Genomic DNA, 14694 nt, shown 5'->3' on the forward strand with positions numbered 1-14694 from the left:
AATGGGGATAGACATCACATAATGGGGTTAGACACCACATAATGGGGTTAGACACCACATAATGGTGTTAGACACCACATAATGGGGTTAGACACCACATAATGGTGTTAGACACCACATAATGGGGTTATACACCACATAATGGGGTTGGACACCACATAATGGGGTTAGACACCACATAATGGGGTTAGACACCACATAATGGGGTTAGACACCACATAATGGGGATAGACATCACATAATGGGGTTAGACACCACATAATGGGGTTAGACACCACATAATGGGGTTAGACACCACATAATGGGGTTAGACACCACATAATGGGGTTAGACACCACATAATGGGGTTAGACACCACATAATGGGGTTAGACACCACATAATGGGGTTAGACACCACATAATGGGGATAGACATCACATAATGGGGTTAGACACCACATAATGGGGTTAGACACCACATAATGGTGTTAGACACCACATAATGGGGTTAGACACAACATAATGGGGTTAGACACCACATAATGGGGTTGGACACCACATAATGGGGTTAGACACCACATAATGGGGTTAGACACCACATAATGGGGATAGACATCACATAATGGGGTTAGACACCACATAATGGGGTTAGACACCACATAATGGGGTGAGACACAATATAATGGGGTTAGACACCACATAATGGGGTTAGACACAATATAATGGGGTTAGACACCACATAATGGGGTTAGACACAATATAATGGGGTTAGACACCACATAATGGGGTTAGACACAATATAATGGGGTTAGACACCACATAATGGGGTTAGACACCACATAATGGGGTTAGACATCACCCCCCCCCCCCCCCCCAAAAAAAATTGTAAAGTGGTTATCCCACTGGCTATAGGGTGAATGCACCAATTTGTGAGTCGCTCTGGATAAGAGCGTCTGCTAAATAAATGACGTAAATGTGCCCTTGAGCAAGGCACTTAACCCTAATTGCTCATGTAAGTCGCTCTGGATAAGAGCGTCTGCTAAATGACTAAAATGTAAATGTAAATGTAATAATGGGGTTAGACACAATATAATGGGATTAGACACCACATAATGGGGTTAGACACAATATAATGGGGTTAGACACCACATAATGGGGTTAGACATCACAAAATGGGGTTAGACACCATATAATGGGGTTAGACACAATATAATGGGGCTAGACACCACATAATGGGGTTAGACATCATAATAATGGGGTTAGACAACACATAATGGGGTTAGACACCACATAATGGGGTTAGACACCACATAATGGGGTTAGACACCACATAATGGGGTTAGACACAATATAATGGGGTTAGACACCACATAATGGGGTTAGACACAATATAATGGGGTTAGACACACCATAATGGGGTTAGACACCTCATAATGGGGTTAGACATCACATAATGGGGTTAGACACAATATAATGGGGTTAGACACCACATAATGGGGTTAGACACAATATAATGGGGTTAGACACCACATAATGGGGTTAGACATCACATAATGGGGTTAGACACCATATAATGGGGTTAGACACAATATAATGGGGTTAGACACCACATAATGGTGTTAGACATCATAATAATGGGGTTAGACAACACATAATGGGGTTAGAAACCACATAATGGGGTTAGACACCACATAATGGGGTTAGACACAATATAATGGGGTTAGACACCACATAATGGGGTTATACACAATATAATGGGGTTAGACACCACATAATGGGGTTAGACACCATATAATGGGGTTAGACACCACATAATGGGGTTAGACACAATATAATGGGGTTAGACACCACATAATGGGGTTAGACACCACATAATGGGGTTAGACACCACATAATGGGGTTAGACACCACATAATGGGGTTAGACACCACATAATTGGGGATAGACATCACATAATGGGGTTAGACACCACATAATGGGGTTAGACACAATATAATGGGGTTAGACACCACATAATGGGGTTAGACATCACATAATGGGGTTAGACACCATATAATGGGGTTAGACACAATATAATGGGGTTAGACACCACATAATGGTGTTAGACATCATAATAATGGGGTTAGACAACACATAATGGGGTTAGAAACCACATAATGGGGTTAGACACCACATAATGGGGTTAGACACCACATAATGGGGTTAGACACCACATAATGGGGTTAGACATCACATAATGGGGTTAGACACCACATAATGGGGTTAGACACCACATAATGGGGTTAGACACCACATAATGGGGTTAGACATCACATAATGGGGTTAGACACCACATAATGGGGATAGACATCACATAATGGGGTTAGACACCACATAATGGGGTTAGACACCACATAATGGGGTTAGACACCACATAATGGGGTTAGACACCACATAATTGGGGATAGACATCACATAATGGGGTTAGACACCACATAATGGGGTTAGACACCACATAATGGGGTTAGACACCACATAATGGGGTTAGACACCACATAATGGGGTTAGACACCACATAATGGGGATAGACATCACATAATGGGGTTAGACACCACATAATGGGGTTAGACATCACATAATGGGGTTAGACACCACATAATGGGGTTAGACACCATATAATGGGGTTAGACACCACATAATGGGGTTAGACACCACATAATGGTGTTAGACACCACATAATGGGGTTAGACACCACATAATGGGGATAGACATCACATAATTGGGTTAGACACCACATAATGGGGTTAGACACCACATAATGGGGTTAGACACCACATAATGGTGTTAGACACCACATAATGGGGTTAGACACCACATAATGGGGTTGGACACCACATAATGGGGTTAGACACCACATAATGGGGTTAGACACCACATAATGGGGTTAGACACCACATAATGGGGATAGACATCACATAATGGGGTTAGACACCACATAATGGGGTTAGACACCACATAATGGGGTTAGACACCACATAATGGGGTTAGACACCACATAATGGGGTTAGACACCACATAATGGGGTTAGACACCACATAATGGGGTTAGACACCACATAATGGGGATAGACATCACATAATGGGGTTAGACACCACATAATGGGGTTAGACACCACATAATGGTGTTAGACACCACATAATGGGGTTAGACACCACATAATGGGGTTAGACACAACATAATGGGGTTAGACACCACATAATGGGGTTGGACACCACATAATGGGGTTAGACACCACATAATGGGGTTAGACACCACATAATGGGGATAGACATCACATAATGGGGTTAGACACCACATAATGGGGTTAGACACCACATAATGGGGTTAGACACCACATAATGGGGTTAGACATCACATAATGGGGTTAGACATCACATAATGTGGTTAGACACCACATAATGGGGTTAGACATCACATAATGGGGTTAGACATCACATAATGGGGTTAGACACCACATAATGGGGTTAGACACCATATAATGGGGTTAGACACCACATAATGGGGTTAGACACCACATAATGGGGTTAGACACCATATAATGGGGTTAGACACCACATAATGGTTTGCGGTCTTGTGGTGTAGTAGCCCAGTGTGAAGCCAACATTGTATCCTGCAGGCCACTTGGGTCACTGAAGAGCAAACCATTACATATAATGAGGTTCTGAACAACATCAACTACTCTCTCTGATGACAAGAAATAGGGGGAGGTGGACAATTATTTGTGATGGCTTGATCTCAGAAGAGAATAACATTCTTTATTTTATACTCCAGCAGCTATCTCGGCAGTTTGATAGAGAAGACCTGGTTAAAGCAGACTTGTGTAAAGTGACCTCTGCCAAAGTGACCTCTACTGACCCTTAGTGTCTGTGCGTCACCACTGGCTTCTATAGCCACAACATTTTACATTTTACACTTTAGTCATTTAGCAGACGCTCTTATCCAGAGCGACTTACAGTTAGTGAGTGCATATATTTTTCATATTTATTTAATTTTTTCATACTGGCCCCCCAACGTCAGAAACCCTGCCCATTTCTACAATTTATCTTCTTAAAATGTACCTAACCCTAACCCTAACCACACTGCTAGGCTAACCCTAACCACACTTCATCTCTTGCACATCATTCCAGTGTTAATACTAAATTGTAATTATTTTGCACTATAGCCTATTTTATTGCCTTACCTCCATAACTTGCTCAATTTGCACACTGTATATTATATGTATTTCTGTTGTATTTTTGACTTTGTTTTGTTTTACCCCATATGTAACTCTGTGTTGTTGTTTTTATCGCACTGCTTTGCTTTATCTTGGCCAGGTCGCAGTTGTAAATGAGAACTTGTTCTCAACTGGTTTACCTGGTTAAATAAAGGTTAAATAAAAAAAATAAAAAAAACTGCTAACCTTATGCCTAACCCTAATCTTAAATTAAGACCAAAAAGCAAATTTTTCAATTTTGACTTTGTGGCTGTGGAATCTGACTTTGTGACTGTGGAAGCTAGTGAAAACTGTGTCTGGTGTTGATTACAGTTGTAAAAAAAAAATGTAAATAGTATCACGTAACATCACCTTCCCCTTTAACGATAACTTCACCTTCCCTAAATAGCAGGAAGCAGATTGTACAGTCAACTTTCCAGCCAGTTCTTGACCATGGTGACTCCATTTACCACAATGCATCAGCCACTGCTCTTAAGCCTTTGGATGCCGTCTACCATAGCACCCTTCTCTTTATCACAGGTCACAGTTTTAATACTCACCACTGCATCCTGTATCAAAAGGTTGGCTGGTCGGGGATGAAGGGAAGGAAAAACAATGGCGTTAACTACAAACCTTCGTCCCCCGAATACAAAAACCAAGTAAAATGACTTTTAAATCTATTTTATCGCTTGAGCATCTTGAGGATGTTGGATCCCATCTTGGTCTGCTGGCTCTCTTGAGAATAACGAGATGGAGTCAATCGGCTGTAACGATTCCTCTGAAATTGAGCCTGTCACAGCTTGTTACAAAATGCTTGACTATTGTCTCACGTTAATCAAGGGCAGCCCTGATCAACAGTCACAGAGTGTTTTACAGATACCCATCCTAAAACCCCAAAGAGCAAGCAATGCAGAAGCACAGTGACTACCTGGGCTGAACATGATCAGCCGGGGTCTGGGATAAGGTAGAACGCCCAGTGAACTAAGGCCAGTGGTCAATAGCTGTTCGTGCGAGCATGCCTCAGATCACAGGTTACACCAGGACCAGGGTCCATATTCATACAGTGTCCAATGCTGCTTTTCCACTGTAACACCAGTGTACACCCTTACGTGAAAGTGGTCCTCTGTAGCTCAATTGGTAGAGTATGGCGCTTGTAACGCCCAGGGTAGTGGGTTCGATCCCCGGGACCACCCATACGTAAAAATGTATGCGCACATGACTGTAAGTCGCTTTGGATAAAAGCGTCTGCTAAATGGCATATTATTATTATTATTATTATGATGATGATGATTATAGTAAGACATATCAACTGCCTAACTAATGCCACAACTGGGTACTGGGAACTCTGAATTCCAAGTCGGAAAACTTGTGCATCTTTCTAGAGCTCCGACATGCTGACCTGAAGATCACCGACGTCATGATTTGACGTAGTTTTTTTTTCCAGAGTTCCCTGTTCTCATGAAAGCACCATTAGCTAATACTGTAAACAACTTCCTTTCACATTGTTAGGATGACCCAACCCTGGAGAGGCACTTCAAGGGTCACAGAGACACCATACCTCGTGTTGGCTTTAACTGCAACATGAAATAAATTGCTAAGTGTTGTTATTGACTGCCATTTAGCTGCCATGTCATTATTACAGTATATTATATGACGATAAAATTGTTACCTGAAACTGTGTATTGGCTTCTAACTGATGAATGCGGTCTGCTTGTGCTTTAGCCAACATCTCTCTGTATTAAGTATGGCTTTGACAGCAAAAAGGAGAGTTGGCACACGCAGACCTGGCAAGTCCAAGGATAGCTTACCGTTCTTTCAGACAAGCGTTTGTCAAACCTGGGCTAACCAAAACCAACTGTCACTTTTCTGTGGTTACCACAGCAACTGCCTCCATGCGCGCCTGTGATGAGCTTATATAGGCCTAATAAACTGGTAATAGGTCTCTGCTGGTTCGATGGATGATCTGGAACATGAAGCCCCAGATCAGAGCCTACCACTCTGTGGGACATAATGACATCAGTCCAATTCCTCTCCCTCAGGACACGTGGTGGCTTCAGCAACAAGACAGTCAACACACGCTTTATTGATTTTTTTTACCCTTATTTTACCAGGTCAGTTGACTGAGAATACATTCTCTTTTACAGCAACGACCTGGAGAACAGTTACAAGGGGAGATGAATGAGCCAATTGGAAGCTGGGGTTGATTAGGTGACCATGATGGTATGAGGGCCAGATTGGGAATTTATCCAGGACACCGGGGGTTAACACCCCTATTCTTACGGTAAGAGCCATGGGATCTATAGTGACCACAGAGAGTCAGGACACCCGTTTAACGTCCCATCCGAAAGACAGCACCCTACACAGGGCAATGTCCCCAATCACTGCCCTGGGGGATTGGGATATTCATTTTTTGACAGAGGAAAGAGTGCCAACACCACTTCCAGCGGTATCTGGTCTCCAGGGACCGACCAGGACCAACACTGCTTAGCTTCAGAGGCAAGCCAGCAGTGGGATGCAGGGTGGTATGCTGCTGGCTAGGCAGTCCTGTGTCTCAACCCCCTAACTCAACAATGGAGGACTGACTGAAACTATAACCAGGTCTTAGACGATCCTGCGTCTCAGTTGTGTTTAATGGAACAGGGACATGTCTAACAGAGAGGGAAGATGTGTTTTAGTAGAAATGGGGCTTAAAAACGATGCTCTTACTGCCGTAAGATTTGAAAAAGAACACACACCCAAACTCTGATGCTGCAGCCATCTCCTTCTATGAAATAATGTGTAATGGAATAATCTCTGGTGGAAAGAATGGAGAGTGTGAATAATGGATATGACTGAATGGAACTAGGAAGTTTGTAGCCTACACAGTTTGGAGAAGAATTGCTGGAGTATCCTCAATAGTTGATTGATAGAATATATTTTCACATTCAGTCCTTTTCGACATTATGCTGTTTATCACATTTCCTTGTACGTAGAGAAGATATTGAACATATAAATGTGAGATTTGTTTTGTTGTAAAATGAACCGTTTGTAGTATCTGGAGCATGCGTTATCTGAGAGTACCGTACCCCAGGGATAACCCACTGTAACGTCTGACTGCTGCTGAAGCACCGATTTCCTGGATGGATCCGATTTACACACTCACAGAACAGAACACAAGACTATGAAATATTCAAATGATGAATCTCGGTCACGTTGCAGAGTTCTGAGAGCACGGTGGTATAATCAGACGACATGGACAAAAATCCATATTGCGAGAATTTGACATTTGTTTTCCGATAACGATAAGTCAGCAATAAATTACGATACATAATTTTTTAGGGGGGGAAGTGCTAGAGCTGGGCGATATGGAAAAAATGTTTTGTAGGCCTATTATGACTTGTAATAGCGTTGTGCTTGGCTCCGCTCCGCAGGCGCATCAAAACCATACTAGGCCTACAGTCTACTCCAGTTGTTGAGTGGTGCCATGAACTCAATATTGAGAGCTAATAAATAAATGATATACTCACAGAAAGCTGTGACTCTGCTCTCTGTAACTAGAACAACAGTAGTTGCTTTGAAAACTGTATTTTTCCCGCAGTTACATTTTGAGCAACGATCATATGCTTGTGCTTCCCAGGGAAGTGGCTATCTCACACAGCAGCCAGCAGTGAAACTGAGACAGGCTGACACTTTCATAGCAGGAATCAACATCATGAATAGGCTATTACTGTTGACCAAATAATAGTTTTAGAACAATCTACAGGAACGTTAAGTAGCAAAAATCAAAAGATGGCAATGTTGGGCCCACTGACGGACTGAGGCTGGTCACCGCCTCCGACGATAAGACCCTAAAAGTCTGGACTGTCCACAGACAGAAGTTTCTGTTCTCCCTCAACCAGCACATCAACTGGGTCCGCTGCCAATCAGTGCTGCCAACTTCTCAGTAAGGAAAGTAGCTATTGGCTGTCCTAAAAGTCGCTAGAAGTCGCTAAATGACGTCATCACCTATTTTTGCATAGTTGGCCATGTGCATGTCATTGTGATGGACGCTGTAGGAGAGAGGAATAACGCTGTAGGAGAGAGAAATAACGCTGTAGGAGAGAGGAATAACGCTGTAGGAGAGGGGAATAACGCTGTAGGAGGGAGGAATAACCCTGTAGGAGAGAGGAATAACGCTGTAGGAGAGAGGAATAACGCTGTAGGAGAGAGGAATAACGCTGTAGGAGGGAGGAATAACCCTGTAGGAGTGAGGAATAACACTGTAGGAGAGAGGAATAACGCTGTAGGAGAGAGGAATAACGCTGTAGGAGAGAGGAATAACGCTGTAGGAGGGAGGAATAACGCTGTAGGAGAGAGGAATAACGCTGTAGGTGAGAGGAATAACGCTGTAGGAGGGAGGAATAATGCTGTAGGAGGGAGGAATAACGCTGTAGGAGAGAGGAATAACGCTGTAGAAGAGAGGAATAACGCTGTAGGAGAGAGGAATAACGCTGTAGGAGAGGGGAATAACGCTGTAGGAGAGAGGAATAATGCTGTAGGAGAGAGGAATAACGCTGTAGGAGAGAGGAATAACGCTGTAGGAGAGGAATAACGCTGTAGGAGAGAGGAATAACGCTGTAGGAGAGAGGAATAACGCTGTAGGAGAGAGGAATAACGCTGTAGGAGAGAGGAATAACGCTGTAGGAGAGGAATAACGCTGTAGGAGAGAGGAATAACGCTGTAGGAGAGAGGAATAACGCTGTAGGAGAGGAATAACGCTGTAGGAGAGAGGAATAACGCTGTAGGAGAGAGGAATAACGCTGTAGGAGTGAGGAATAACGCTGTAGGAGAGAGGAATAATGCTGTAGGAGTGAGGAATAACGCTGTAGGAGAGAGGAATAACGCTGTAGGAGAGAGGAATAACGCTGTAGGAGAGAGAGGAATAACGCTGTAGGAGAGAGGAATAACATTGTGGGAGAGAGGAATAACACTGTAGGAGAGAGGAATAACGCTGTAGGAGAGAGGAATAACGCTGTAGGAGAGAGGAATAACGCTGTAGGAGAGAGGGATAACGCTGTAGGAGAGAGGGATAACGCTGTAGGAGAGAGGAATAACGCTGTAGGAGAGAGGAATAACGCTGTAGGAGAGAGGAATAACGCTGTAGGAGAGAGGAATAACGCTGTAGGAGAGAGGAATAACGTTGTGGGAGAGACACAAAGTGAGTAAAAAACACCCTAAATATGTTTAGAACTACAAATGAACTTCCTTCTGTCAATTATTGTTTTTTTTATGTCACAATTCCAACCCTCCTCCTTTATCCGGGCTTGGGACCGGCAGAAGGGACCCAAAAGAGACACTCCGGCGGAGTGACATAGTTTTTATGTTTTTTTTAGTTTTTTTAGTTTAGTTTTCTTAAGTTTGGTTTGGTTTTTAACCTTATGGTCCACTTAGGAGCCTTCAACAAGTCACAGTTAAACAACAACATTTTTATCCATAACATTTTAAACAATTTTTTTGTAAACACTCTACATTAACAATCTAAATGGACCAAAAAGAGACACAAAAAAAAACTGACAATGGCATCATGGTAACTAGTCTGGCCCTAATTCAGGTTAATTGTTTGTTTTTCCCAGACCCCCCTCCACACACACAGGCTGTGCTGGCTCACAGAAAGAGTGGTCATCGTCATTTTGGTCAAGGCTCTCTATGGCAGGTTCAGAAACTGAGGGAGCTGACTTAAATGAGTAAGCAGCTGATGTGCCAAAAAGCTGCAAAACATGATCAGGCAGCTGGTGCTCATAGCAAGCCTCACCAGACTGCTTCAGTCCATATCGAATGTACAGGATGGAGTTAAGGGTCTGCAAGGACATCCGATTTCTAAATTATTATTATTATAATTTTTTATTTTTTTGGGGGGGTGGGGAATGGATCAGCTTAATATTGCAGATAGATTGTATCTTCTATCAATGTAATTGTCTGCATCACTTCCAATCCCCCATGTTTTTATATATATATATTTTTTTATATATATATTCCCCTTTATTACTTTTCAACCCCACCATCCTTTCCCTACTTGGAGTAAATTAGTGAACAACAACGCCCAGGCCTCTACTTCCGGTCTATACTTACTATCTACACCTTATGGACAGAGTTAATTTTACAATAATTCTATATATATATATATATTTTATTTATTTTTTGGTCCTGAACTTCTTCTACCCTCAACCTCTCCGTTCATTTTCATGATGTCCATCCGGTTTGCGTCTATATGCCATATCTTTCTAACTGTGCTCTTTCCCAAAAGCTCCCAACATACAACCTATATACAGGTAAAAGTCAGTAAATTAGAATATTTTGAAAAACTTGATTTATTTCAGTAATTGCATTCAAAAGGTGTAACTTGTACATTATATTTATTCATTGCACACAGACTGATGCATTCAAATGTTTATTTCATTTAATTTTGATGATTTGAAGTGGCAACAAATGAAAATCCAAAATTCCGTGTGTCACAAAATTAGAATATTGTGTAAGGGTTACATTTTGAAGACACCTGGTGCCACAAAATAATCAGCTGATTAACTCAAAACACCTGCAAAGGGCTTTAAATGGTCTCTCAGTCCAGTTCTGAAGCCTACACAAACATGGGGAAGACTTCAGATTTGACAGCTGTCCAAAAGGCGACCATCGACACATTGCACAAGGAGGGAAAGACACAAAAGGTTATTGCAGAAGAGGCTGGCTGTTCTCAGAGCTCTGTGTCCAAACACATTAATAGAGAGGCAAAGGGAAGGAAAAACTGTGGTCAGAAAAAGTGTACAAGCGATAGGGATCACCGCGCCCTAGTCAAGATTGTGAAAAAAAACCCATTCAAAAATGTGGGGGAGATTCACAAGGAGTGGACAGCTGCTGGAGTCAGGGCTTCAAGATCCACCACCAAGAGACGCTTGAAAGACATGGGTTTCAACTGCCGCATACCTCGTGTCAAGCCACTGTTGACCAAGAAACAGCGCGAAAAGCGTCTCACCTGGGCTAAGGAAAAAAAGAGCTGGACTGCTGCTGAGTGGTCTAAAGTCATGTTTTCTGACGAAAGCAAATTTTGCATTTCCTTTGGAAATCGAGGTCCCAGAGTCTGGAGGAAGACAGGAGAGGCACAGGATCCACGTTGCCTGAAGTCTAGTGTAAAGTTTCCACCATCAGTGATGGTTTGGGGTGCCATGTCATCTGCTGGTGTCGGTCCACTCTGTTTCCTGAGATCAAGGGTCAACGCAGCCGTCTACCAGCAAGTTTTAGAGCACTTCATGCTTCCTGCTGCTGACCTGCTCTATGGAGATGGAGATTTCAGGTTCCAACAGGACTTGGCGCCTGCACACAGCGCAAAATCTACCCGTGCCTGGTTTACGGACCATGGTATTTCTGTTCTAAATTGGCCAGCCAACTCCCCTGACCTTAGCCCCATAGAAAATCTGTGGGGTATTGTGAAAAGGAAGATGCAGAATGCCAGACCCAACAACGCAGAAGAGTTGAAGGCCACTATCAGAGCAACCTGGGCTCTCATAACACCTGAGCAGTGCCAGAAACTCATCGACTCCATGCCACGCCGCATTAATGCAGTAATTGAGGCAAAAGGAGCTCCAACCAAGTATTGAGTATTGTACATGCTCATATTTTTCATTTTCATACTTTTCAGTTGGCCAACATTTCTAAAAAATCCCTTTTTTGTATTAGCCTTAAGTAATATTCTAATTTTGTGACACACGGAATTTTGGATTTTCATTTGTTGCCACTTCAAATCATCAAAATTAAATGAAATAAACATTTGAATGCATCAGTCTGTGTGCAATGAATAAATATAATGTACAAGTTACACCTTTTGAATGCAATTACTGAAATAAATCAAGTTTTTCAAAATATTCTAATTTACTGACTTTTACCTGTACTTATTATGGACACAGTATGCTTACATTATTAGCTATCTTTGTTATTATTTGTTGTTATTTGTTATTAGTCCCATCCTTCAACTCTATTCAATACCTCCCATCTATCTCTTAACACCATCCATATAGGATTTCTATTTGCCATATATATTTCAACCGTACTGTGATGTTTTACAAAAGTTCTGAACCTTTCTATTCTCATTGATTCTACAGATTGTGAATTAAAAATAAACATTTTTGCTAAAAGTATTATTATATTATTGATTGATTGACTATGACTTTTCAGATCACCCAGTAATGCTATCTGCAAGGTTAGTTCCAGGTAAATATTGCAATCCTTTAGCCATTCCTGGACCTTTGTCCAAAAACAAGCTACAAATGGACAGAACCAAAACAAATGATCTAATGATTCTGTCTCTTCACAGCAAAATCTGCAGAGCTGGGAAGATTGTATCCCCCATATAAATAACATTCTATTGGTAGCAAGAATTTTATATAATAATTTAAATTGAAAGATTCAAATTTTTGAATCCGGTGTCGTTTTGCGTGTCAGTTCATAAACACTATGCCATGGGATCGGTACGTCAAAGATCTCTTCCCAACTATTTTGCAATCTATATGGGACGGCTGTCAATCCTTTGGTCCTTAAGTGAAACTGATATACTTTTTTATTTATCACAGTTTTCCTTAACCAATTATGTTCTTTAATGCAAGGCCGACAGACAAGTTCCTTACTTTCTCCCCCTTCCACTTTCCTCTTCCACTTTTGCGGTAAGGCTGCAATTATTTGGTTGTAATTTTGGGTAGAGCAGACATTTCCGTATGTTTTTGTTAGCTGCATGTGCGACATAACTCCACCAGTCCTTCCGATGATTTCATTTACGAAGATTATACCTTTTTTAAACATTCTGTCAAAAAATAAAGGTTTTTTGTCAATTAATATATTTGAATTTAACCACAATATTTGTTGCATTATTTGTTCTGTCGTTTCTGGAGGATTAAATTGAAATTGCAACCAACTTTCTATTGCTTGTTTTAGAAATAGTGACATTTGGGAGATTATTTCCTTTTCAAATAATTGAAAGTGAGAGGTTGTAATCTGAATAAAGGGAAAAAGGCCTTTCTTGAACATTGGGTGAGACAATCTTACTAATTTGCTTGAGAACCAGTTCGGATTTAAGTATAACTTTTGGATGACTGAAGATTTTAGTGATAGGTCTAATGCTTTAATATTTAATAATTTCTGTCCTCTGAATTCATATTCATTATATAAATATGCTCTTTTAATTTTGTCTGGCTTGCCGTTCCAAATAAAATTGAATATTTTTTTCTCATATAATTTAAAAAACTGTTTGCTAGGCGTAGGCAAGACCATAAGCAAATAGGTAAACTGGGATAATACTAAAGAGTTAATCAGGGTGATTTTTCCACAAATTGACAGGTATTTTCCTTTCCATGGTAGTAAGATCTTATCTATTTTTGCTAACTTTCTATTAAAATTTATTGAAGTGAGATCATTTATTTCCTTTGGGATATGTATTCCGAGTATATCCACATCACCATCAGACCATTTTATTGGTAAACTACATGGTAATGTAAAAATTGTATTTTTTAGTGATCCAATACGTAATATAGTACATTTGTCATAATTTGGTTTTAATCCAGAGAGGTTAGAAAATGTATTTAGATCCTCTATGAGCCTGTGGAGGGATTCTAGTTGTGGATCTAAAAGAAAACATGAATCATCTGCGTACAATGACACCTTTGTTTTTAAGCCCTGTATTTCTAATCCTCTGATATTATTATTGGATCAGATTTTAATAGCTAACATCTCGATGGCCACAATAAATAGATATGCCGATAGTGGACAACCTTGTTTCACTCCTCTTGACAGTTTAAAACTTTCTGAGAAATAGCCATTATTTACTATTTTACACCTAGGGTTACTATACATGATTTTGACCCATTTTATAAGAGATTCTCCAAAATTGAAATGCTCCAGGCATTTATATATAAACCCCAGTCGAACTTTATCAAATGCCTTTTTGAAGTCTGCTATGAATAGCAGGCCTGGTTTCCCATATTTTCCATTGTGTTCTATTGTTTCCAATACTTGCCTTATATTATCTCCAATGTATCTTCCATGTAAAAAACCTGTCTGATTAGAATGAATAATATCTGACAATACCTTTTTAATTCTTTGCGCTATACATTTTGCTAGGATTTTTGCATCACAACACTGAAGTGTAAGGGGCCTCCAATTTTGTAAATGGACTGGATCATTATATTTTCCACTTGTATCCTGTTTCAGTAATAATGAGATCAGACCTTCTTCTTGAGTATCAGATAATCTACCATTTACATAGGAGTGGTTAAAACATGCTAATAACGGTCCTCTTAATATATCAAAAAAGGTTTGGTATACCTCGACTGGTATGCCATCCAACCCTGGAGTTTTCCCGGACTTAAAGTCTTTAATTGCATCCAGAAGTTCCTCCTCTGTAATTTCACCTTCACATGAGTCTTTCTGTGTGGCTGTTAATTTGACATTATCAATAGAAAAAAAAATCTCTACAATTAGCTTCAGTT

At 40.8% G+C, this 14694-nt stretch overlaps 1 protein-coding gene across 1 annotated transcript in view; it reads left to right on the forward strand.

Moving 5' to 3' along the window:
• Positions 1-5225: 5225 nt before the first annotated feature.
• The window catches only part of LOC311114332 (uncharacterized protein), a gene marked incomplete at both ends in the record, with an annotated part of 35280 nt that continues 25811 nt past the window's right edge, over positions 5226-14694 (forward strand). The window contains 2 exons of the mRNA XM_084189595.1: positions 5226-5241; positions 7979-8115. Coding sequence (XP_084045721.1) covers positions 5226-5241; positions 7979-8115 — 153 coding nt within the window. The remainder of the gene's footprint in view (positions 5242-7978; positions 8116-14694) is intronic.

Source organism: Coregonus lavaretus (assembly GCF_964263955.1).
Source record: "Coregonus lavaretus genome assembly, contig: HAP1_SCAFFOLD_641, whole genome shotgun sequence".
Lineage (NCBI taxonomy): Eukaryota > Metazoa > Chordata > Actinopteri > Salmoniformes > Salmonidae > Coregonus > Coregonus lavaretus.